Consider the following 26,268-nt stretch of genomic DNA (forward strand, 5'->3'; position numbering starts at 1 on the left):
TCACTCGACGGAACATCGAGAGCTGGGTGAATAGAGACGGTAAGTGAAGCCTTTCATAGAGTAATAGAGAAGCATATTTAATAGAGAGAAATAACGTTACACATATACCACAGCGTGTGCCTGACTTAGCTAACACAAAGACAACTAACGCTAGCTAACCTAGCTGGGTAGTTTAGCTTGTGTAATCTAGCTAGTTAAGTAGCGTTAGCAAACCTAGCTAGTTAACTAGCGTTAGCTAACCTAGCTGGCTGAATAATTTAGCGTGTTATCTAACTTAGATCGGTTAACTAGCTAGTAAATTAGCTAACCTAGTTGGCTGTATAGCTTAGCTAGTGATAGCTAACTTAGCTAGTTAATTAGCTAACCTTTATTTCACTCTGGGAGCGTAGCTAGGTTAGGTAACTAGCTAAACGAACAGGGGCAAGCTAACTGGCTAAGGCGGGAAATGGCCGGGCGGGAAATGGCCGTGAGGGACTGGGCGGACATTTTACACAGGAGGCTGTAGTGATTAGGAGTGTTTTGGGGGCTGCTCTTGTGTTGTGGGTTATCTTTATCTTTATGTTGGTCAGTCTAAGAACTTTAAGAGTAACTTAGGTTGCTCATTATTGCTAAAATGCAAAAAAGCGTAACTAGCAGCAGTATAACGTTAACGTTACTGTGAAAATGTGGTTTTCTAATGTTTAAATTGTGATTTTAAAGTTGAAGAAATACAGTGCTTAGTTATTTGGTTGAATAAAAAATGTTCTGTACTTTAATTCTAGATTTGACTCAATGGCCACAACAAAACGAGGGAAACCCCCTCTAAGAGACGCAAGGGAGCATGCTGCCAAGGCTGTCGACAAGACAGCAAAATTGGAAGTGAAATTTATCAGTTCTATTAAAGGTAACTTATGCCAAATGTACATTTGTTGAATGATATGCCTCATTATTTTTGTTTTCCATATATAATATTTTAATTGCACATAAGATTCTGTGTTTTGTGTGTTGTGTCCAGTTTTTCCTTTTAAATCTAATCAAATTTACAAAACAAATGCTGCACTTCTGCAGTAGCCCATAGTGATCCACAAGTTCCTTGCTATGAGTACAATCAAACTAACTTGGTTTGGGCATGATTGACTATACTTTGCTTGGATATGGATACGAGTTAACACACTAATCAAGCTAACCGTTCTTTTTGGACAAATTATGCTGTGGCGTGGTACAGATGGTCTAGTGTGGGCACATCCGAAATGGTACCACTTATGTGCTTAATGACGTGGTTTAAATTTGGTTCTGTATCTATCTTGTAGGGGTCACAGTCAAAGAAGCTTTGTTCAGTCTAATGGTGTCTATATTTGCACACTAGGTCGAGGTGTGTTTGCCACGGATCATTTCCAAAAAGGAGATTTTGTTGTGGAGTACAGGGGAGAATTGATAAGTTTCAGTGAAGCAGAAAAGAGGAGGACAACGTACGATGACAGATGTGCTGTCTTCTTATTTGATTTCTATTGGCAAGAAAAATGGTGGTGGTAAGTGCAGTTTTTAAGTTGCATTGGTGAATTTATAAATCCGTTAACAGTGGTGGGATTTTACTTAGCCTAAAGATTGGTTAGTTATATAAAGCAGTATCTTTTTTAGGTTAGTCCGTTATCAATGGTTGGATTTCACTAAGCCTGATTATAGGTTTATTATATTTCTTTCTGAAGTATTGATGCAGCTATAGAAGACGGAAGTCTTGGAAGGCTTGTGAATGATGATGACAAGAACCCAAACTGCAAAATGAAGATCATTGTGGATGGTGAGCCACACCTCTGTCTCTTTGCTGTAAGGGATATTAGTCCTGGAGAAGAAGTAACTTATGACTACGGTGGAACTGATTGGCCATGGAGGACAAAGGTTTGTCAAACATAGTTATTGAAATATTATAGTTTTCATTTTTAATATTAAATAAAGTTAAATTATATTATCATTGGTTGACTTTTGTTTGAGTCAGCTCTATATTTCGCATGTATCTTGGAACATAATCATAGCTTACTCTTTACCTTACTTTCATACCACTGCTTGTATTAACTTTGGTTCTGTCCTGCTATGCTTCACAATTACTTGTAGTAACCAGAGTAGTGCTATGCTATATCTGGTACCACAGTATGCACTGAAATAATAGAAAACTTGGGTCTTTTGAAACTAATAATGACTTTAGATTACAAACAGGAGCAGCCATTTTTCCTTGATTTTTGGATGTTTCCGATTAATTTTATTAGACTGAAAATTAATATTGCAGGTCAGCTACTTTGTAATTATTCATTGACAATGTTTTTCAGGGAGAGCAGTCAGCTGCGATTAGTTGTGTAGAAACTCAAGACTGTGGAACATCTGAACATCAGGTTCCTCCGAGATCATCTCTGTCCAAGAAAAAGGTAATACGATTTGCATATAATGAACTTGTTTTAGTATTGCATTTCCACCTGGAATTAAATTCAGATCTAGTTTAGACCAGTGGTTCCCAGCCCTATTCCTGGAGGTCCCTCTACTCTGCACATTTTGGTATTTAATCTGATCCAAGCATAACTGAACCACCAAATCAGCTAATTAACAAGCCTTCCCTTAGTTGTAGGTGGTGGGATGAAGCAGTAAACCACTAAAATATGCAGTGCAGCGATCCTGTAGGTCCATGCATGGAATCCACTGGTTTTCTTCCATTGTAATACAAGTCTCAGTTATTCTACACAGCACTGTCTGGTGTTTATGACGTCATGGGGTCCAGAAGAGTTGCTGTTAGAATACGATTATTAGGTGCAACCTTCCACACACACTCACACTTTTCAGGTCTGGTGTAGTTGTGGGGTTCATTATAGCTTATTAATATTGTACACACACACTTGTTAGGTCTGGTGTAGTTGTGGGGTTCATTATAGCTTATTAATATTGTACACACACACTTGTTAGGTCTGGTGTAGTTGTGGGGTTCATTATATCTTATTAATATTGTACACACACACTTGTTAGGTCTGGTGTAGTTGTGGGGTTCATTATATCTTATTAATATTGTACACTAGAGGTGTGCCAAAAAATCGATTCACATAAGAATCTTGATTCTCATTTACTACGATTCAGAATCGATTTAAAATGTCCCAAAATCGATTCTGAGGGGCGGGTTTTAGACTGATTTTGGGCTGGGTATTTTTGTTGGACCTGGCAACCCTGGGGATAGCGCTTGTACCTTCAAACGGAGATCTTCCAGACACACACAGAGCGTAGGTGTTTGAGAATCACCGGTAAGATGGCAGAACAAGCATTATATTACCTTAGATTAACGTGTAGTTTTAATGTTTTATGGCAGAATGCTTCATAACAAGCATAAAAAAGATCGCTAGTAGTTAGTTTCAGTAACTGTTAGCTAGCTAACTAGCTAACTTTCCAGTTCCACCTTAAATAACGCTACAGGTGGCAGCGGGCTGCAGCATTTAAGGCGGAACGGAAAAATAACAATAAGCTAATCAGAGCTAATTTCAGCTCCTCATCACAGAGGAATTAAGGAATGGACAATATGAATTAATTTCTCCACCTCCTGCTCCCTTTCTGAAGAAATACAACGACCTTAAATTAACTAGTTAATCAGCAGCTGCTCCTGAACTTTAGCGCTCCAGTGCTATCATCACATCAGCCCAGCAGCGTCACCTACACACCACCGCTAGTAGCCTGGTAATAAATCAGTGTTATTTATTATTTATTTATTGTTCATTAACGTCATTGTGATATCCCAGTGATTCCTCTGTCACTGAGGACCCACATTCCTGCACATTTTATTGTTTTTGTAACACATTACCTGCTTCAGGACCAGTGTATATTTTGGAGGCTTTTTTCAATAAGATTCATAAGCCAGAAGCAGAAATTTTTATAAATCAAATCGTTTTGAATCAAAAATCGATTTTGAATCGAATCGTGGCCCCCAAAATCGGAATCGAATCGAATCGTGAGATAGTAAACGATTCCCACCCCTATTGTACACACACACTTGTTAGGTCTGGTGTAGTTGTGGGGTTCGTTATAGCTTATTAATATTGTACACACACACTTGTTAGGTGTGTTGTAGTTGTGGGGATCATTATAGCGTATTAATATTGTACACACACACTTGTTAGGTCTGGTGTAGTTGTGAGGTTCGTTATAGCTTATTAATATTGTACACACACTTGTTAGGTCTGGTGTAGTTGTGGGGTTCATTATTGCTTATTAATATTGTACACACACTTGTTAGGTCTGGTGTAGTTGTGGGGTTCGTTATAGCTTATTAATATTGTACACACACTTGTTAGGTCTGGTGTAGTTGTGGGGTTCATTATTGCTTATTAATATTGTACACACACTTGTTAGGTCTGTTGTAGTTATGGGGTTCATTATATCTTATTAATATTGTACACACACACTTGTTAGGTCTGGTGTAGTTGTGGGGTTCGTTATAGCTTATTAATATTGTACACACACACTTGTTAGGTCTGGTGTAGTTGTGAGGTTCATTATTGCTTATTAATATTGTACACACTTGTTAGGTCTGGTGTAGTTATGGGGTTCATTATATCTTATTAATATTGTACACACACACTTGTTAGGTCTGGTGTAGTTGTGGGGTTCGTTATAGCTTATTAATATTGTACACACACACTTGTTAGGTCTGGTGTAGTTGTGGGGTTCGTTATAGCTTATTAATATTGTACACACACTTGTTAGGTGTGTTGTAGTTGTGGGGTTCATTATAGCATATTAATATTGTACACACACACTTGTTAGGTCTGGTGTAGTTGTGAGGTTCGTTATAGCTTATTAATATTGTACACACACTTGTTAGGTCTGGTGTAGTTGTGAGGTTCATTATTGCTTATTAATATTGTACACACACACTTGTTAGGTCTGGTGTAGTTGTGGGGTTCATTATAGCTTATTAATATTGTACACACACACTTGTTAGGTCTGTTGTAGTTGTGGGGTTCGTTATAGCTTATTAATATTGTACACACACACTTGTTAGGTCTGGTGTAGTTGTGGGGTTCATTATAGCTTATTAATATTGTACACACACACTTGTTAGGTGTGTTGTAGTTGTGGGGTTCGTTATAGCTTATTAATATTGTACACACACTTGTTAGGTGTGTTGTAGTGGTGGGGTTCGTTATAGCTTATTAATATTGTATGCAGAATTACATATTGCAGACCAGCTACATAATTTTTACTTATTACTTAATTATTATTGATTGATTGTTTTTCAGGGAGAGCAGCCAGCTGCGATTAGTTGTGTAGAAACTCAAGACTGTGGAACATCTGAACATCAGGTTCCTCCGAGATCATCTCTGTCCAAGAAAAAGGTAATACGATTTGCAAATAATGAACTTGTTTTAGTATTGCATTTCCACCTGGAATTAAATTCAGATCTAGTTTAGAGCAGTGGTTCCCAGCCCTGTTCCTGGAGGTCCCTCTACTCTGCACATTTTGGTATTTAATCTGATCCAAGCATAACTGAACCACCAAATCAGCTAATTAACAAGCCCTCCCTTAGTTGTAGGTGGTGGGATGAAGCAGTAAACCACTAAAATATGCAGTGCAGCGATCCTGTAGGTCCATGCATGGAATCCACTGGTTTTCTTCCATTGTAATACAAGTCTCAGTTATTCTACAAAGCACTGTCTGGTGTTTATGACGTCATGGGGTCCAGAAGAGTTGCTGTTAGAATACGATTATTAGGTGCAACCTTCCACACACACTCATGCTTTTCAGATCTGGTGTAGTTGTGGGGTTCATTATAGCTTATTAATATTGTACACACACACTTGTTAGGTCTGGTGTAGTTGTGGGGTTCATTATATCTTATTAATATTGTACACACACACTTGTTAGGTCTGGTGTAGTTGTGGGGTTCATTATATCTTATTAATATTGTACACACACACTTGTTAGGTCTGGTGTAGTTGTGGGGTTCATTATTGCTTATTAATATTGTACACACACACTTGTTAGGTCTGGTGTAGTTGTGGGGTTCATTATATCTTATTAATATTGTACACACACACTTGTTAGGTCTGGTGTAGTTGTGGGGTTCATTATATCTTATTAATATTGTACACACACACTTGTTAGGTCTGGTGTAGTTGTGGGGTTCATTATTGCTTATTAATATTGTACACACACACTTGTTAGGTCTGGTGTAGTTGTGGGGTTCATTATTGCTTATTAATATTGTACACACACTTGTTAGGTCTGGTGTAGTTGTGGGGTTCGTTATAGCTTATTAATATTGTACACACACTTGTTAGGTGTGTTGTAGTGGTGGGGTTCGTTATAGCTTATTAATATTGTATGCAGAATTACATATTGCAGACCAGCTTCATAATTTTTACTTATTACTTAATTATTATTGATTGATTGTTTTTCAGGGAGAGCAGCCAGCTGCGATTAGTTGTGTAGAAACTCAAGACTGTGGAACATCTGAACATCAGGTTCCTCCGAGATCATCTCTGTCCAAGAAAAAGGTAATACGATTTGCATATAATGAACTTGTTTTAGTATTGCATTTCCACCTGGAATTAAATTCAGATCTAGTTTAGAGCAGTGGTTCCCAGCCCTGTTCCTGGAGGTCCCTCTACTCTGCACATTTTGGTATTTAATCTGATCCAAGCATAACTGAACCACCAAATCAGCTAATTAACAAGCCCTCCCTTAGTTGTAGGTGGTGGGATGAAGCAGTAAACCACTAAAATATGCAGTGCAGCGATCCTGTAGGTCCATGCATGGAATCCACTGGTTTTCTTCCATTGTAATACAAGTCTCAGTTATTCTACACAGCACTGTCTGGTGTTTATGACGTCATGGGGTCCAGAAGAGTTGCTGTTAGAATACGATTATTAGGTGCAACCTTCCACACACACTCACACGTTTCAGGTCTGGTGTAGTTGTGGGGTTCATTATATCTTATTAATATTGTACACACACACTTGTTAGGTCTGGTGTAGTTGTGGGGTTCGTTATAGCTTATTAATATTGTACACACACTTGTTAGGTGTGTTGTAGTTGTGGGGTTCGTTATAGCTTATTAATATTGTACACACACACTTGTTAGGTCTGGTGTAGTTGTGGGGTTCATTATAGCTTATTAATATTGTACACACACTTGTTAGGTCTGGTGTAGTTGTGGGGTTCATTATAGCTTATTAATATTGTACACACACACTTGTTAGGTCTGGTGTAGTTGTGGGGTTCGTTATAGCTTATTAATATTGTACACACACTTGTTAGGTGTGTTGTAGTTGTGGGGTTCGTTATAGCTTATTAATATTGTATGCAGAATTACATATTGCAGACCAGCTTCATAATTTTTACTTATTACTTAATTATTATTGATTGATTGTTTTTCAGGGAGAGCAGTCAGCTGCGATTAGTTGTGTAGAAACTCAAGACTGTGGAACATCTGAACATCAGGTTCCTCCGAGATCATCTCTGTCCAAGAAAAAGGTAATACGATTTGCATATAATGAACTTGTTTTAGTATTGCATTTCCACCTGGAATTAAATTCAGATCTAGTTTAGACCAGTGGTTCCCAGCCCTGTTCCTGGAGGTCCCTCTACTCTGCACATTTTGGTATTTAATCTGATCCAAGCATAACTGAACCACCAAATCAGCTAATTAACAAGCCCTCCCTTAGTTGTAGGTGGTGGGATGAAGCAGTAAACCACTAAAATATGCAGTGCAGCGATCCTGTAGGTCCATGCATGGAATCCACTGGTTTTCTTCCATTGTAATACAAGTCTCAGTTATTCTACACAGCACTGTCTGGTGTTTATGACGTCATGGGGTCCAGAAGAGTTGCTGTTAGAATACGATTATTAGGTGCAACCTTCCACACACACTCACACTTTTCAGGTCTGGTGTAGTTGTGGGGTTCATTATAGCTTATTAATATTGTACACACACACTTGTTAGGTCTGGTGTAGTTGTGGGGTTCATTATAGCTTGTTAATATTGTACACACACACTTGTTAGGTCTGGTGTAGTTGTGGGGTTCATTATATCTTATTAATATTGTACACACACACTTGTTAGGTCTGGTGTAGTTGTGGGGTTCATTATAGCTTATTAATATTGTACACACACACTTGTTAGGTCTGGTGTAGTTGTGGGGTTCATTATTGCTTATTAATATTGTACACACACTTGTTAGGTGTGTTTTAGTTGTGGGGTTCGTTATAGCTTATTAATATTGTACACACACACTTGTTAGGTCTGGTGTAGTTGTGGGGTTCGTTATAGCTTATTAATATTGTACACACACTTGTTAGGTCTGGTGTAGTTGTGGGGTTCGTTATAGCTTATTAATATTGTACACACACACTTGTTAGGTGTGTTGTAGTTGTGGGGTTCGTTATAGCTTATTAATATTGTACACACACTTGTTAGGTGTGTTGTAGTTGTGGGGTTCGTTATAGCTTATTAATATTGTACACACACACACTTGTTAGGTCTGGTGTAGTTGTGGGGTTCATTATAGCTTATTAATATTGTACACACACACTTGTTAGGTCTGGTGTAGTTGTGGGGTTCGTTATAGCTTATTAATATTGTACACACACTTGTTAGGTCTGTTGTAGTTGTGGGATTCATTATAGCTTATTAATATTGTACACACACTTGTTAGGTCTGGTGTAGTTGTGGGGTTCATTATAGCTTATTAATATTGTACACACACACTTGTTAGGTCTGGTGTAGTTGTGGGGTTCATTATATCTTATTAATATTGTACACACACACTTGTTAGGTCTGGTGTAGTTGTGGGGTTCATTATTGCTTATTAATATTGTACACACACACTTGTTAGGTCTGGTGTAGTTGTGGGGTTCGTTATAGCTTATTAATATTGTACACACACACTTGTTAGGTCTGGTGTAGTTGTGGGGTTCATTATAGCTTATTAATATTGTACACACACTTGTTAGGTGTGTTGTAGTTGTGGGGTTCGTTATAGCTTATTAATATTGTACACACACTTGTTAGGTGTTTTGTAGTTGTGGGGTTCGTTATAGCTTATTAATATTGTATGCAGAATTACATATTGCAGACCAGCTACATAATTTTTACTTATTACTTAATTATTATTGATTGATTGTTTTTCAGGGAGAGCAGTCAGCTGCGATTAGTTGTGTAGAAACTCAAGACTGTGGAACATCTGAACATCAGGTTCCTCCGAGATCATCTCTGTCCAAGAAAAAGGTAATACCATTTGCATATAATGAACTTGTTTTAGTATTGCATTTCCACCTGGATTTAAATTCAGATCTAGTTTAGAGCAGTGGTTCCCAGCCCTGTTCCTGGAGGTCCCTCTACTCTGCACATTTTGGTATTTAATCTGATCCAAGCATAACTGAACCACCAAATCAGCTAATTAACAAGCCCTCCCTTAGTTGTAGGTGGTGGGATGAAGCAGTAAACCACTAAAATATGCAGTGCAGCGATCCTGTAGGTCCATGCATGGAATCCACTGGTTTTCTTCCATTGTAATACAAGTCTCAGTTATTCTACACAGCACTGTCTGGTGTTTATGACGTCATGGGGTCCAGAAGAGTTGCTGTTAGAATACGATTATTAGGTGCAACCTTCCACACACACTCACACGTTTCAGGTCTGGTGTAGTTGTGGGGTTCATTATAGCTTATTAATATTGTACACACGCACTTGTTAGGTCTGGTGTAGTTGTGGGGTTCATTATATCTTATTAATATTGTACACACACACTTGTTAGGTCTGGTGTAGTTGTGGGGTTCGTTATAGCTTATTAATATTGTACACACACACTTGTTAGGTCTGGTGTAGTTGTGAGGTTCATTGTAGCTTACTAATATTGTACACACACACTTGTTAGGTCTGGTGTAGTTGTGGGGTTCATTATAGCTTATTAATATTGTACACACACACTTGTTAGGTCTGGTGTAGTTGTGAGGTTCATTATAGCTTATTAATATTGTACACACACACTTGTTAGGTCTGGTGTAGTTGTGGGGTTCATTATAGCTTATTAATATTGTACACACACTTGTTAGGTCTGGTGTAGTTGTGGGGTTCATTATAGCTTATTAATATTGTACACACACACTTGTTAGGTGTGGTGTAGTTGTGGGGTTCGTTATAGCTTATTAATATTGTACACACACTTGTTAGGTGTGTTGTAGTGGTGGGGTTCGTTATAGCTTATTAATATTGTATGCAGAATTACATATTGCAGACCAGCTACATAATTTTTACTTATTACTTAATTATTATTGATTGATTGTTTTTCAGGGAGAGCAGTCAGCTGCGATTAGTTGTGTAGAAACTCAAGACTGTGGAACATCTGAATATCAGGTTCCTCCGAGATCATCTCTGTCCAAGAAAAAGGTAATACGATTTGCAAATAATGAACTTGTTTTAGTATTGCATTTCCACCTGGAATTAAATTCAGATCTAGTTTAGAGCAGTGGTTCCCGGCCCTGTTCCTGGAGGTCCCTCTACTCTGCACATTTTGGTATTTAATCTGATCCAAGCATAACTGAACCACCAAATCAGCTAATTAACAAGCCCTCCCTTAGTTGTAGGTGGTGGGATGAAGCAGTAAACCACTAAAATATGCAGTGCAGCGATCCTGTAGGTCCATGCATGGAATCCACTGGTTTTCTTCCATTGTAATACAAGTCTCAGTTATTCTACACAGCACTGTCTGGTGTTTATGACGTCATGGGGTCCAGAAGAGTTGCTGTTAGAATACGATTATTAGGTGCAACCTTCCACACACACTCACACGTTTCAGGTCTGGTGTAGTTGTGGGGTTCATTATATCTTATTAATATTGTACACACACACTTGTTAGGTCTGGTGTAGTTGTGGGGTTCGTTATAGCTTATTAATATTGTACACACACTTGTTAGGTGTGTTGTAGTTGTGGGGTTCATTATAGCTTATTAATATTGTACACACACACTTGTTAGGTCTGGTGTAGTTGTGGGGTTCGTTATAGCTTATTAATATTGTACACACACACTTGTTAGGTCTGGTGTAGTTGTGGGGTTCGTTATAGCTTATTAATATTGTACACACACTTGTTAGGTCTGGTGTAGTTGTGGGGTTCATTATAGCTTATTAATATTGTACACACACTTGTTAGGTCTGTTGTAGTTGTGGGGTTCATTATAGCTTATTAATATTGTACACACACTTGTTAGGTCTGGTGTAGTTGTGGGGTTCGTTATAGCTTATTAATATTGTACACACACACTTGTTAGGTCTGTTGTAGTTGTGGGGTTCATTATAGCTTATTAATATTGTACACACACTTGTTAGGTCTGGTGTAGTTGTGGGGTTCATTATAGCTTATTAATATTGTACACACACACTTGTTAGGTCTGTTGTAGTTGTGGGGTTCATTATAGCTTATTAATATTGTACACACACTTGTTAGGTCTGGTGTAGTTGTGGGGTTCGTTATAGCTTATTAATATTGTACACACACTTGTTAGGTGTGTTGTAGTTGTGGGGTTCGTTATAGCTTATTAATATTGTATGCAGAATTACATATTGCAGACCAGCTTCATAATTTTTACTTATTACTTAATTATTATTGATTGATTGTTTTTCAGGGAGAGCAGTCAGCTGCGATTAGTTGTGTAGAAACTCAAGACTGTGGAACATCTGAACATCAGGTTCCTCCGAGATCATCTCTGTCCAAGAAAAAGGTAATACGATTTGCATATAATGAACTTGTTTTAGTATTGCATTTCCACCTGGAATTAAATTCAGATCTAGTTTAGAGCAGTGGTTCCCAGCCCTGTTCCTGGAGGTCCCTCTACTCTGCACATTTTGGTATTTAATCTGATCCAAGCATAACTGAACCACCAAATCAGCTAATTAACAAGCCCTCCCTTAGTTGTAGGTGGTGGGATGAAGCAGTAAACCACTAAAATATGCAGTGCAGCGATCCTGTAGGTCCATGCATGGAATCCACTGGTTTTCTTCCATTGTAATACAAGTCTCAGTTATTCTACACAGCACTGTCTGGTGTTTATGACGTCATGGGGTCCAGAAGAGTTGCTGTTAGAATACGATTATTAGGTGCAACCTTCCACACACACTCACACTTTTCAGGTCTGGTGTAGTTGTGGGGTTCATTATAGCTTATTAATATTGTACACACACACTTGTTAGGTCTGGTGTAGTTGTGGGGTTCATTATATCTTATTAATATTGTACACACGCACTTGTTAGGTCTGGTGTAGTTGTGGGGTTCATTATATCTTATTAATATTGTACACACACACTTGTTAGGTCTGGTGTAGTTGTGGGGTTCGTTATAGCTTATTAATATTGTACACACACACTTGTTAGGTCTGGTGTAGTTGTGAGGTTCATTGTAGCTTATTAATATTGTACACACACACTTGTTAGGTCTGGTGTAGTTGTGGGGTTCATTATAGCTTATTAATATTGTACACACACACTTGTTAGGTCTGGTGTAGTTGTGGGGTTCATTATAGCTTATTAATATTGTATGCAGAATTACATATTGCAGACCAGCTACATAATTTTTACTTATTACTTAATTATTATTGATTGATTGTTTTTCAGGGAGAGCAGTCAGCTGCGATTAGTTGTGTAGAAACTCAAGACTGTGGAACATCTGAACATCAGGTTCCTCCGAGATCATCTCTGTCCAAGAAAAAGGTAATACGATTTGCATATAATGAACTTGTTTTAGTATTGCATTTCCACCTGGAATTAAATTCAGATCTAGTTTAGACCAGTGGTTCCCAGCCCTGTTCCTGGAGGTCCCTCTACTCTGCACATTTTGGTATTTAATCTGATCCAAGCATAACTGAACCACCAAATCAGCTAATTAACAAGCCCTCCCTTAGTTGTAGGTGGTGGGATGAAGCAGTAAACCACTAAAATATGCAGTGCAGCGATCCTGTAGGTCCATGCATGGAATCCACTGGTTTTCTTCCATTGTAATACAAGTCTCAGTTATTCTACACAGCACTGTCTGGTGTTTATGACGTCATGGGGTCCAGAAGAGTTGCTGTTAGAATACGATTATTAGGTGCAACCTTCCACACACACTCACACTTTTCAGGTCTGGTGTAGTTGTGGGGTTCATTATAGCTTGTTAATATTGTACACACACACTTGTTAGGTCTGGTGTAGTTGTGGGGTTCATTATAGCTTATTAATATTGTACACACACACTTGTTAGGTCTGGTGTAGTTGTGGGGTTCATTATAGCTTATTAATATTATACACACACACTTGTTAGGTCTGGTGTAGTTGTGGGGTTCATTATAGCTTATTAATATTGTACACACACACTTGTTAGGTCTGGTGTAGTTGTGGGGTTCATTATAGCTTATTAATATTGTACACACACTTGTTAGGTCTGGTGTAGTTGTGGGGTTCATTATATCTTATTAATATTGTACACACACACTTGTTAGGTCTGGTGTAGTTGTGGGGTTCATTATTGCTTATTAATATTGTACACACACACTTGTTAGGTCTGGTGTAGTTGTGAGGTTCATTATAGCTTATTAATATTGTACACACACTTGTTAGGTCTGGTGTAGTTGTGAGGTTCGTTATAGCTTATTAATATTGTACACACACACTTGTTAGGTCTGGTGTAGTTGTGGGGTTCATTATATCTTATTAATATTGTACACACACACTTGTTAGGTCTGGTGTAGTTGTGGGGTTCATTATTGCTTATTAATATTGTACACACACACTTGTTAGGTCTGGTGTAGTTGTGGGGTTCATTATAGCTTATTAATATTGTACACACACTTGTTAGGTCTGGTGTAGTTGTGAGGTTCGTTATAGCTTATTAATATTGTACACACACACTTGTTAGGTCTGGTGTAGTTGTGGGGTTCATTATAGCTTATTAATATTGTACACACACACTTGTTAGGTCTGGTGTAGTTGTGGGGTTCCTTATAGCTTATTAATATTGTACACACACACTTGTTAGGTGTGTTGTAGTTGTGAGGTTCATTATAGCTTATTAATATTGTACACACACACTTGTTAGGTCTGGTGTAGTTGTGGGGTTCGTTATAGCTTATTAATATTGTACACACACACTTGTTAGGTCTGGTGTAGTTGTGGGGTTCATTATAGCTTATTAATATTATACACACACACTTGTTAGGTCTGGTGTAGTTGTGGGGTTCATTATAGCTTATTAATATTGTACACACACACTTGTTAGGTCTGGTGTAGTTGTGGGGTTCATTATAGCTTATTAATATTGTACACACACTTGTTAGGTCTGGTGTAGTTGTGGGGTTCGTTATAGCTTATTAATATTGTACACACACACTTGTTAGGTCTGGTGTAGTTGTGGGGTTCGTTATAGCTTATTAATATTGTACACACACACTTGTTAGGTGTGTTGTAGTTGTGGGGTTCGTTATAGCTTATTAATATTGTACACACACTTGTTAGGTGTGTTGTAGTTGTGGGGTTCGTTATAGCTTATTAATATTGTACACACACTTGTTAGGTCTGGTGTAGTTGTGGGGTTCGTTATAGCTTATTAATATTGTACACACACACTTGTTAGGTCTGGTGTAGTTGTGGGATTCATTATAGCTTATTAATATTGTACACACACACTTGTTAGGTCTGGTGTAGTTGTGGGGTTCATTATTGCTTATTAATATTGTACACACACACTTGTTAGGTCTGGTGTAGTTGTGGGGTTCATTATAGCTTATTAATATTGTACACACACTTGTTAGGTCTGGTGTAGTTGTGAGGTTCGTTATAGCTTATTAATATTGTACACACACACTTGTTAGGTCTGGTGTAGTTGTGGGGTTCATTATAGCTTATTAATATTGTACACACACACTTGTTAGGTCTGGTGTAGTTGTGGGGTTCCTTATAGCTTATTAATATTGTACACACACACTTGTTAGGTGTGTTGTAGTTGTGAGGTTCATTATAGCTTATTAATATTGTACACACACACTTGTTAGGTCTGGTGTAGTTGTGGGGTTCGTTATAGCTTATTAATATTGTACACACACACTTGTTAGGTCTGGTGTAGTTGTGGGGTTCATTATAGCTTATTAATATTATACACACACACTTGTTAGGTCTGGTGTAGTTGTGGGGTTCATTATAGCTTATTAATATTGTACACACACACTTGTTAGGTCTGGTGTAGTTGTGGGGTTCATTATAGCTTATTAATATTGTACACACACTTGTTAGGTCTGGTGTAGTTGTGGGGTTCGTTATAGCTTATTAATATTGTACACACACACTTGTTAGGTCTGGTGTAGTTGTGGGGTTCGTTATAGCTTATTAATATTGTACACACACACTTGTTAGGTGTGTTGTAGTTGTGGGGTTCGTTATAGCTTATTAATATTGTACACACACTTGTTAGGTGTGTTGTAGTTGTGGGGTTCGTTATAGCTTATTAATATTGTACACACACTTGTTAGGTCTGGTGTAGTTGTGGGGTTCATTATATCTTATTAATATTGTACACACACTTGTTAGGTCTGGTGTAGTTGTGGGATTCATTATAGCTTATTAATATTGTACACACACACTTGTTAGGTCTGTTGTAGTTGTGGGGTTCGTTATAGCTTATTAATATTGTACACACACTTGTTAGGTGTGTTGTAGTTGTGGGGTTCATTATATCCTATTAATATTGTACACACACACTTGTTAGGTCTGGTGTAGTTGTGGGGTTCATTATAGCTTATTAATATTGTACACACACACTTGTTAGGTCTGGTGTAGTTGTGGGGTTCATTATAGCTTATTAATATTGTACACACACACTTGTTAGGTCTGGTGTAGTTGTGGGGTTCGTTATAGCTTATTAATATTGTACACACACACTTGTTAGGTCTGGTGTAGTTGTGGGGTTCATTATAGCTTATTAATATTGTATGCAGAATTACATATTGCAGACCAGCTACATAATTTTTACTTATTACTTAATTATTATTGATTGATTGTTTTTCAGGGAGAGCAGTCAGCTGCGATTAGTTGTGTAGAAACTCAAGACTGTGGAACATCTGAATATCAGGTTCCTCCGAGATCATCTCTGTCCAAGAAAAAGGTAATACGATTTGCAAATAATGAACTTGTTTTAGTATTGCATTTCCACCTGGAATTAAATTCAGATCTAGTTTAGAGCAGTGGTTCCCAGCCCTGTTCCTGGAGGTCCCTCTACTCTGCACATTTTGGTATTTAATCTGATCCAAGCATAACTGAACCACCAAATCAGCTAATTAACAAGCCCTCCCTTAGTTGTAGGTGGTGGGATGAAGCAGTAAACCACTAAAATATGCAGTGCAGCGATCCTGTAGGTCCATGCATGGAATCCACTGGTTTTCTTCCATTGTAATACAAGTCTCAGTTATTCTACACAGCACTGTCTGGTGTTTATGACGTCATGGGGTCCAGAAGAGTTGCTGTTAGAATACGATTATTAGGTGCAACCTTCCGCACACACTCACACTTTTCAGGTCTGGTGTAGTTGTGGGGTTCATTATAGCTTGTTAATATTGTACACACACACTTGTTAGGTCTGGTGTAGTTGTGGGGTTCATTATAGCTTATTAATATTGTACACACACACTTGTTAGGTCTGGTGTAGTTGTGGGGTTCATTATATCTTATTAATATTGTACACACACACTTGTTAGGTCTGGTGTAGTTGTGGGGTTCATTATAGCTTATTAATATTGTACACACACACTTGTTAGGTCTGGTGTAGTTGTGAGGTTCGTTATAGCTTATTAATATTGTACACACACACTTGTTAGGTCTGGTGTAGTTGTGGGGTTCCTTATAGCTTATTAGTATTGTACACACACACTTGTTAGGTGTGTTGTAGTTGTGAGGTTCATTATAGCTTATTAATATTGTACACACACACTTGTTAGGTCTGGTGTAGTTGTGGGGTTCGTTATAGCTTATTAATATTGTACACACACACTTGTTAGGTCTGGTGTAGTTGTGGGGTTCATTATAGCTTATTAATATTGTACACACACACTTGTTAGGTCTGGTGTAGTTGTGGGATTCATTATAGCTTATTAATATTGTACACACACTTGTTAGGTGTGTTGTAGTTGTGGGGTTCGTTATAGCTTATTAATATTGTACACACACTTGTTAGGTGTGTTGTAGTGGTGGGGTTCATTATAGCTTATTAATATTGTACACACACACTTGTTAGGTCTGGTGTAGTTGTGGGGTTCATTATATCCTATTAATATTGTACACACACACTTGTTAGGTCTGGTGTAGTTGTGGGGTTCATTATAGCTTATTAATATTGTACACACACACTTGTTAGGTCTGGTGTAGTTGTGGGGTTCATTATATCTTATTAATATTGTACACACACACTTGTTAGGTCTGGTGTAGTTGTGGGGTTCATTATTGCTTATTAATATTTAGGGCTGGACCCGAATATTCGGGTATTCGGATATTCGTTCGTTGAGTAGGTATTCGGTTTTTAATTTTGGTATTCGGATATTCGTTTTTTTTCTCCTTTCCAGAGTTCCACCTCACTCTAACCACTTCTGTTCTCGCGGGTCCCGTCAGAATATCTTGCGCACGGGACAGAACTGAACTGTTATTGGCTGGAGCGGGAGTTTAATCCAGACGATGCGGGAGCAAATTAATAAATAGTTAAGAAAACTGTAATAATTGTAAAAAAAAAACCTAAAGAAAACTCTCAACGCGCAGGATGGACCGACACACACACGCACACACCGATGGTGTTTGGACTGGGGTAAGGAACGGGACCACACTATTCAGCGCTGCTGTTTTAATAAATATATAAGTAAATTTGAAGCATTAAATGTAGTTTATTTAATTTATATTAGGAACGTGGGGCGGGAGCGGCAGAAATGTGTATGTGGCGGGCGGGCGCGGGATTAAAAGAAGCAATTTTTTTGCGGAGCGGTAACGAGACAGAAACGCGGGAGCGTGGAAGAGTGGGTTTAAAAATCAGTCTCGCGCAGACCTCTATTATACATGATAAAAAAAAATGCAGGCTCTTCGAAACTGATTTATATAATAAAACGTAAGGGGTAATGTGGCAACAGTAGGGGCTAAATCGGTTACAAAAGCCTGGCCTACAAAAATGATGTCTGAACGAATTTCCTCTTATCTAATATAATTTAAAATGGTTTAAAAATGTAAAATAATTTCTAAGCAAACGAAATATTTAATATTGAGCTTATAGCCCAAGTGCAAAAATACAAAATCAGTAATACGGCTATGCCCTGCACAATCCTTAAACCGAAATAGACCAAGTACAATAACGTCATTAACAATGACTTTCCTCTACTCTAATATAATTTAACATGGTTTAAAAATATAAAATAATTTCTAAACAAACGAAATATTTAATATTGAGCTTATAGCCCTAGTGCAAAAATACAAAATCAGTAATACGGCTATGACCTGCACAATCCTTTAACCGAAATAGACCAAGTACAGTTTACAATGACTGTCCTCTAATATAATCAACAATGTTTAAGAATATAAAATACTTCCTAAACAAACGTTTTTTTTGTTTGTTTTTTTTTAAGCAAATAGCCTAAGTGTGAAAACACAAACAGCAATTTACTGGGCTGGCTTGTGCAGCGGAGAAACCGTGCAGCAGCAGCCTCGATGTGGGGCAGCACAAAAATTCCGGGATGAAAACACAAAGAAATCTGGGCTAAAAACACAGAAAAAATATGGGGTGAAAACACAAAAATCCGGGATAAAAACACCAAAAATCCGGGGTGAATATGTCTCGTCGGTCAGAGCAAATTGAACATTTTTCAGTGGATTAAAGGGGCCGTGATTTGCTTTTTTTTTTTTTTTTTTTTTTTTTAACCTCTTTTTTTAAAAACGAATATTCGCTTCGAATCAGTGCCGAATATCCGGAGCTCAAATAACGCTATTCGGGCCAGCCCTATTAATATTGTACACACACACTTGTTAGGTCTGGTGTAGTTGTGGGGTTCATTATATCTTATTAATATTGTACACACACACTTGTTAGGTGTGGTGTAGTTGTGAGGTTCATTATAGCTTATTAATATTGTACACACACACTTGTTAGGTCTGGTGTAGTTGTGGGGTTCATTATATCTTATTAATATTGTACACACACACTTGTTAGGTCTGGTGTAGTTGTGGGGTTCATTATATCTTATTAATATTGTACACACACACTTGTCAGGTCTGGTGTAGTTGTGGGGTTCATTATAGCTTATTAATATTGTACACACACTTGTTAGGTCTGGTGTAGTTGTGAGGTTCATTATAGCTTATTAATATTGTACACACACACTTGTTAGGTCTGGTGTAGTTGTGGGGTTCATTATTGCTTATTAATATTGTACACACACTTGTTAGGTCTGGTGTAGTTGTGAGGTTCATTATAGCTTATTAATATTGTACACACACACTTGTCAGGTCTGGTGTAGTTGTGGGGTTCATTGTAGCTTATTAATATTGTACACACACACTTGTTAGGTCTGGTGTAGTTGTGAGGTTCATTATAGCTTATTAATATTGTACACACACACTTGTTAGGTCTGGTGTAGTTGTGGGGTTCATTGTAGCTTATTAATATTGTACACACACACTTGTTAGGTCTGGTGTAGTTGTGGGGTTCATTATATCTTTTTAATATTGTACACACACTTGTTAGGTCTGGTGTAGTTGTGGGGTTCATTATAGCTTATTAATATTGTACACACACACTTGTTAGGTCTGGTGTAGTTGTGGGGTTCATTATAGCTTATTAATATTGTACACACACACTTGTTAGGTCTGGTGTAGTTGTGGGGTTCATTATATCTTATTAATATTGTACACACACACTTGTTAGGTCTGGTGTAGTTGTGGGGTTCATTATTGCTTATTAATATTGTACACACACACTTGTTAGGTCTGGTGTAGTTGTGTGGTTCATTATATCTTATTAATATTGTACACACACACTTGTTAGGTCTGGTGTAGTTGTGGGGTTCATTATTGCTTATTAATATTGTACACACACACTTGTTAGATCTGGTGTAGTTGTGGGGTTCATTATAGCTTATTAATATTGTACACACACAATTGTTAGGTCTGGTGTAGTTGTGGGGTTCATTATATCTCATTAATATTGTACACACACTTGTTAGGTCTGGTGTAGTTGTACCATTATAATACAAGTTGAGTACGACTTGTTGTTAGAATACGATTATTAGGTGCAAGAATAAGACTAGTTTTTTTTTTTGTGCATTCAAGTTATGACGTAGTCTACTCATTCCCTGCGCATAGTTGCAGGCTGTAGTCATAGCCATAGTCTGACTTGAATATCTCTAGAAATGTAACTAACATGTCATTCAATGAAGTGTGCAGCAGCTGTTCTTGGTCTGATTAGGCTTGTTTTACTGCCTTCAAATTTTTGCCTTTGCAATCTTAACTGGAGAATGATGCAGAATCATAGGCACACAGATGCATACGTATAAACACTGGCATCTGTGTTAGGCACTAGTGCAGGCTACCCCCTTTGGCAACTTGTTGGTTCAGTGCAGAAACATAAACCAGTCTTTTGTCACACATTTTCAGGTCTTGGGTTTTTTGTGGGACTTATTTAGATAATACTGTACACATTTTGAATTATAAGTCTGACTTTTTTTTTATCAGGTTAGATCTGTTTCATGATTGTCACATTATAGAACATATATACATAGTTACCAGTTACATGCTTTTATTTTTTATTTATTTATACTCGTTTCTTTTTTCAGAACAGCAGTTTTGTGTTTTTCTTTATATAGAGTTAACATGTATTTGATGTAAATTCATTTTGGTCTTTGTAGATTTGTTGTACAGACTCTGCATCCGATGCCAGCTCTTCAGAAGAGGACCAGGTTTCTGGTCCAAAACTGAGGACGACACAGTGCTTACAGGTAATCATTGTGTGAAAGGAAATTTACATTGCAGTATTTATATTTATTTTTCTGAGTGGAATATGAATGACTTATAATATTAATTAATTTACTTTTACTTTTATTTTAAAGATGAATAAACAGATTTATTCTGATTCGGATGAGCTGTTCGACCCCTTCTCTGACAGTGGAGAAGAATATATTCCTGACACCTCTGAGGAATCTTCTGATTCAGACAGAAGCACACATTTTCAGACTGTTTGTCAGAAAAGAAACATCTTGCGAGAAAGCTCCCCCACAAAAATAGGAAACGGATTGGGTGTGAAATATAACAAGCAACGTCGTAGCAGTCCATCGTATAGCACAGCACAAATTGGATGTGGACTGTCAACAGAACAGATTGGATGTAGTGAAGCCCAATGTCAAGTCTCAACGTCTTTTTCAGGACCGGGTTCATACCATAGTACTTCCCTCAATACAAAAGATGGAGGGGCTAGTGCAAAATCAATTTCCGTACATGCAGTCTGCAAAAAGGACAATGGATCAAGAATGTACAGCAAGAAACAGTATTGTTTGTTCTGTAAGCAGGGATTTCTGAAAATTGCTAGGCATTTGGAGCGTGCTCATCACACTGAGCTAGATGTTGCTCGTGCTGTGTCTTTCCCGAAAGGATCCAAACAAAGAAGATTGCATTTGGAACTTTTAAGAAATAAGGGCAATTTTGTCCACAATGTTGAAGTGCTAAAGTCTGGTGATGGAAAGCTTGTTCCTCGCAAGCAACCGAAAAAAGACTCTCAAGCTCAAGATTTTCTTCATTGTGTTCATTGCCAAGGTCTTTTCGCAAAGAGACTCCTTTGGCGGCACATGATGGTCTGCAAGTTTAAGCCTAGTGTTCCACAGAAACCTGGGAAAACACGTGTTCAATCACTCTGTGCATTTGCTGTACCTCCTCCACCTGGTATAAAAGCAGAATTTTGGAAGATGTTAAGCAACATGAACCAAGATGAGGTGTATTCTGTGGTCAAATCTGATGGTCTTATCATGGAATATGGTGAGCATCTGTACAACAGGCTTGGATATGATGTTGCTAAGCATGAATACATTCGGCAAAAAATGAGGGAGCTGGGACGGCTTCTGATATGCTCAAGGAAAAGCACTCCCTTGAAGACCATTGATGATCACATCATGCCTGCAAATTTCATGCATGTTGTGCAAGCAGTGAAACATTTAGCAGGCTATGTCCCTGAAACCAGTACCTTCAAGTGTCCAAGTCTGTCTCTCAAAATTGGACACAGTTTGGCAAAGATTTCCCAGCTTGTTGAAAGTCGTGCTAATGTACAGGGCAACTACAGCGCAGCAAAAGCTGCTCGTACATTTCGAACAGTATATGAAGCTAGGTGGAATGAGCTAATTTCAGCTGCATCATTGAGAACTCTCAAGGAATCAAAATGGAATGCACCACAGTTGCTTCCATTCACAAAAGATGTTCAGACACTCCACGCTTACTTGAATATGCAGCAACAACAGTGCCAAAACAAACTGTCAACACAGACATCAGCTGAGACATGGGGACAGCTGGCAAGAGTCCTTTTGACACAAGTCATTCTATTCAACCGACGTAGAGCAGGGGAGGTGTCGAAAATGCCCCTCTCTGCATACACTGCTTCAAATCCATCTGATCCTCAAGATGATGTGAATGTAGCTCTTTCTGACTTGGAAAAAAAGCTCTGCCAACATTTCAAGAGGATTGAGATCAGAGGAAAAAGAGGAAGAAAAGTTCCTGTGCTTCTTACCCCAGAAATGCAGCAGTCCTTAGATCTGCTTGTTGCCAAACGTCAGGAATGTGGCGTTCTTTTTGATAACATCTACTTATTTGCAAGACCTTCTGCGAGGACCAGCTACCGTGGGTCTGATTGCCTTCGCCACTTTGCAAAGATCTGCGGGGCAAAGCATCCTGAGAGCCTAACTTCCACAAAACTGCGCAAACAAACAGGAACACTCTCTCAGGTTCTCAATCTAAGTAACACAGACCTTGATCAGTTAGCAGATTTTCTTGGTCATGATGTAAGGGTGCATCGGCAGTTTTATAGACTTCCTGAGGGCACACTCCAGCTTGCTAAAATGAGTAAAATCCTGATGGCCCTTGACAAGGGACGATTGGCAGAGTTCCAGGGCAAGAGTCTGGACGAAATCAACATTGATCCTGAAGGTTTTTCTTTCTCATAATTATTTTTCATTGTAAACTTTGCTTTCATGTCATTGGCATTAATGATATTCATCATCATAAAATAAATTGCTTTTGTTTTCTCTTGTCTCTCTCTCCACCTTCCAGAGAATGTTCACCTGGATAGTGATGTGGAACCAGAGTGTGAGTCCGGAACACAAGGTAAGTCTTTCTCCATGGTCTTAAATGTGACACGGCTTATGTATATGTGCATTAACAAATAGCAGATTTTATCTATTTTTTTCACAAATTATCAGAGAATGACACCACAACTAGAGAGACAGCAAATGAGGAAAGAATGCCAGATGTGAACCAAAGGGGTGAAGAGTGCACTAAAACACAGCAAGGCATAATGACTCATCAAGCCTCCACATGCAAGTCACAAAAGAAAGGAAAAGGTAAAGTTTTTAGATATCTGTTTAGTGATTGTGCATTGCAAAGCAGGACGATTTTTATCCTAAGTCATATGTTCTTTGACAGATCATAAACGGTCACAGTAACCTGGTTGTTAGGTGTTGTATATTTGTGTTTAGGTTAAATGTTGTTGATCTGATCATAAACGGTCACAGTAACCTGGTTGTTAGGTGTTGGATATTTGTGTTTAGGTTAAATGTTGTTGATTCAGCTTTGGTTCTAGCCTCTAGGTGTAAATACACTTCATATTACAGCCACCATCTAATACCTGGTTATCCAGCTTCTTTAAACCTCAGTTGCATGCGTGAATAGTATTTTAATTTAGAGGATGTCAACAAGTCAAGTTTTATTCATGACTACAGCTGCATGTAATGAATTAGACTGGAACAATTTGTTGTTTGAGTCACAGTTCATTTTTTAAATTTGAATACACAAGAAATTAAATATTCAAAAAAATTGACAGTTTCACTTTCATGTATAAACCATAAAATGGCTTGTAATGTCATGGTATTTTACCCTTTGTTGACCTTCTGCTCCTTTTCTAATTATTCCCTGATATGATTTAACGAAATCTGTTATTGTTCTACAGGTCGTCAACAATTCAAAAGAAAGATTTGGGTCAAAGAGGAGATCGCTGCCATTGAGAAACACATGATGTCTTTCATCACTTCATGTCGGGTTCCAGGAAAAAGTGACTGCGATAAGTGCCTCAATCTGGAAAAAAATGCGCTGAAAAACAGAAATTGGTTGAGCATTAAATTTTACATAAAAAACCGAATCACAGCTCTTAAAAGCAAGGTTTAGTATCTAGTGCTTGTTAAGTTGGCTTGGAAAAGCGAACTTACTGTTGTTCTTATACTTCTTCTTATTATTAATGTTATTATTATTTATTTTTTCATTATTCCACGTTCAAATTTCTCAACTCTACTCCTCCTAAAGTTTTTTACCCAGAACCACCACAGAACTTCACAGGATGGTAGAACCCATAGCCGCGGAGTGTGCTTGGGCTTTTATAAGCGATCGCAGAACCAGGGTTCTAGCACGGTTCCGTCAAATTTGGAATTTTTCCATAAACTGCCATTCAAGTGTCCAAAATTCAGATTTTTTTTTTTTTCAGATGGCTCTGCAGGTCACAGTTTTTTAGCTAGAACCATGAAAATTGCCACACACACTTCGTACCCCCCACATACACTCCACACACACACACTCCACACCCCACACTACACACACACCCCACACTACACATGCCACACCACACATCCCACACCCCCCACACACTCCACACCCCACACTCCACACCCCACACACACACACTACACCCCACACACTACACACTCCACACCCCACACTACACACCACACCTCCCACACACCCCACACTACACACCCCACACACTGCATACTACACTTCACACCCCACACACACACACTACACACACACCCCACACTACATCCCACACATCCCACGCACCCCACACTACACACCCCACACACACACACTACACCCCACACACTGCACACTACACTCCACACCCCACACACACTCAACACTACACACACACACACTACATCCCACACTACACACCCCCCACACTGCACACTACACTTCACACCCCACACACACACTACACACACCCCACACTACATCCCACACACCCCACACTCCACACCCCACACACACTACACACTCCACACTACACACCACACCTCCCACACACCCCACACTACACACCCCACACACTGCACACTACACTTCACACCCCACACACACTACACACACACCCCACACTACATCCCACGCACCCCACACTACACACCCCACACATCCCACACTACACACCCCACACACACACATCCCACACACTGCACACTACACTCCACACCCCACACACACTCCACACTACACACACACTACATCCCACACACCCCACACTACACACCCCACACACTGCACACTACACTCCACACCCCACACCTCCCACACACCCCACACTACACATTCCACACACTGCACACTAGAGGTGTGCCAAAAAATCGATTCACATAAGAATCTTGATTCTCATTTACTACGATTCAGAATCGATTTAAAATGTCCCAAAATCGATTCTAAGGTCCAATCCCATTTCTTCCCTTGGCCCTACCCCTCACGGTAAGTTCACACTGCAGCGGCACGAAGCGTTTTTCACTCCGCCTCCCACTGCCCAAAGCGACCGTGGCCGCTGCAGTTTGAACTTACCGTCAGACCCACACAGAGCGTAGGTGTATGAGAATCACCGGTAAGATGGCAGAACAAGCACTATATTACATTAGATTAACGTGTAGTTTTAATGTTTTATGGCAGAATGCTTCATAACAAGCATAAAAAAGATCGCTAGTAGTTAGTTTCAGTTTCTGTTAGCTAGCTAACTAGCTAACTTTCCAGTTCCACCTTAAATAACGCTACAGGTGGCAGCGGGCTGCAGCATTTAAGGCGGAACGGAAAAATAACAATAAGCTAATCAGAGCTAATTTCAGCTCCCCATCACAGAGGAATTAAGGAATGGACAATATGAATTAATTTCTCCACCTCCTGCCCCCTTTCTGAAGAAATACAACGACCTTAAATTAACTAGTTAATCAGCAGCTGCTCCTGAACTTTAGCGCTCCACTGCTATCATCACATCAGCC

General features: G+C 38.7%; 2 protein-coding genes across 3 annotated transcripts; both read left to right on the forward strand.

Annotated features, from left to right (window-relative positions):
- Nucleotides 1-644: 644 nt before the first annotated feature.
- On the forward strand, nucleotides 645-21,000 carry LOC125801680 (N-lysine methyltransferase KMT5A-A-like). The gene is made up of 5 exons (XM_049478479.1): nucleotides 645-883; nucleotides 1,346-1,508; nucleotides 1,686-1,875; nucleotides 9,137-9,232; nucleotides 20,896-21,000. The coding sequence occupies exons 1-5, from the start codon at nucleotides 772-774 to the stop codon at nucleotides 20,998-21,000; spliced, it is 666 nt and encodes a 221-aa protein (XP_049334436.1). The 5' UTR covers nucleotides 645-771.
- Nucleotides 20,134-24,763, forward strand: LOC111190808 (uncharacterized). Of its 2 annotated transcripts, XM_049477217.1 has the most exons (5): nucleotides 20,134-20,985; nucleotides 21,097-23,173; nucleotides 23,297-23,350; nucleotides 23,446-23,586; nucleotides 24,192-24,763. In XM_049477217.1, exons 2-5 carry the CDS (start codon nucleotides 21,097-21,099, stop codon nucleotides 24,404-24,406), a joined length of 2,487 nt encoding a protein of 828 aa, XP_049333174.1. In that variant the 5' UTR covers nucleotides 20,134-20,985; the 3' UTR covers nucleotides 24,407-24,763. The 2 variants fall into 2 exon arrangements, with proteins under 2 accessions (XP_049333174.1, XP_049333175.1); XM_049477218.1 differs by lacking the exon at nucleotides 20,134-20,985 and having other exon boundaries at nucleotides 21,056-23,173.
- Nucleotides 24,764-26,268: the final 1,505 nt, after the last annotated feature.

The sequence above is a fragment of the Astyanax mexicanus genome, chromosome 4 (assembly GCF_023375975.1).
Source record: "Astyanax mexicanus isolate ESR-SI-001 chromosome 4, AstMex3_surface, whole genome shotgun sequence".
NCBI classification, from domain to species: domain Eukaryota; kingdom Metazoa; phylum Chordata; class Actinopteri; order Characiformes; family Acestrorhamphidae; genus Astyanax; species Astyanax mexicanus.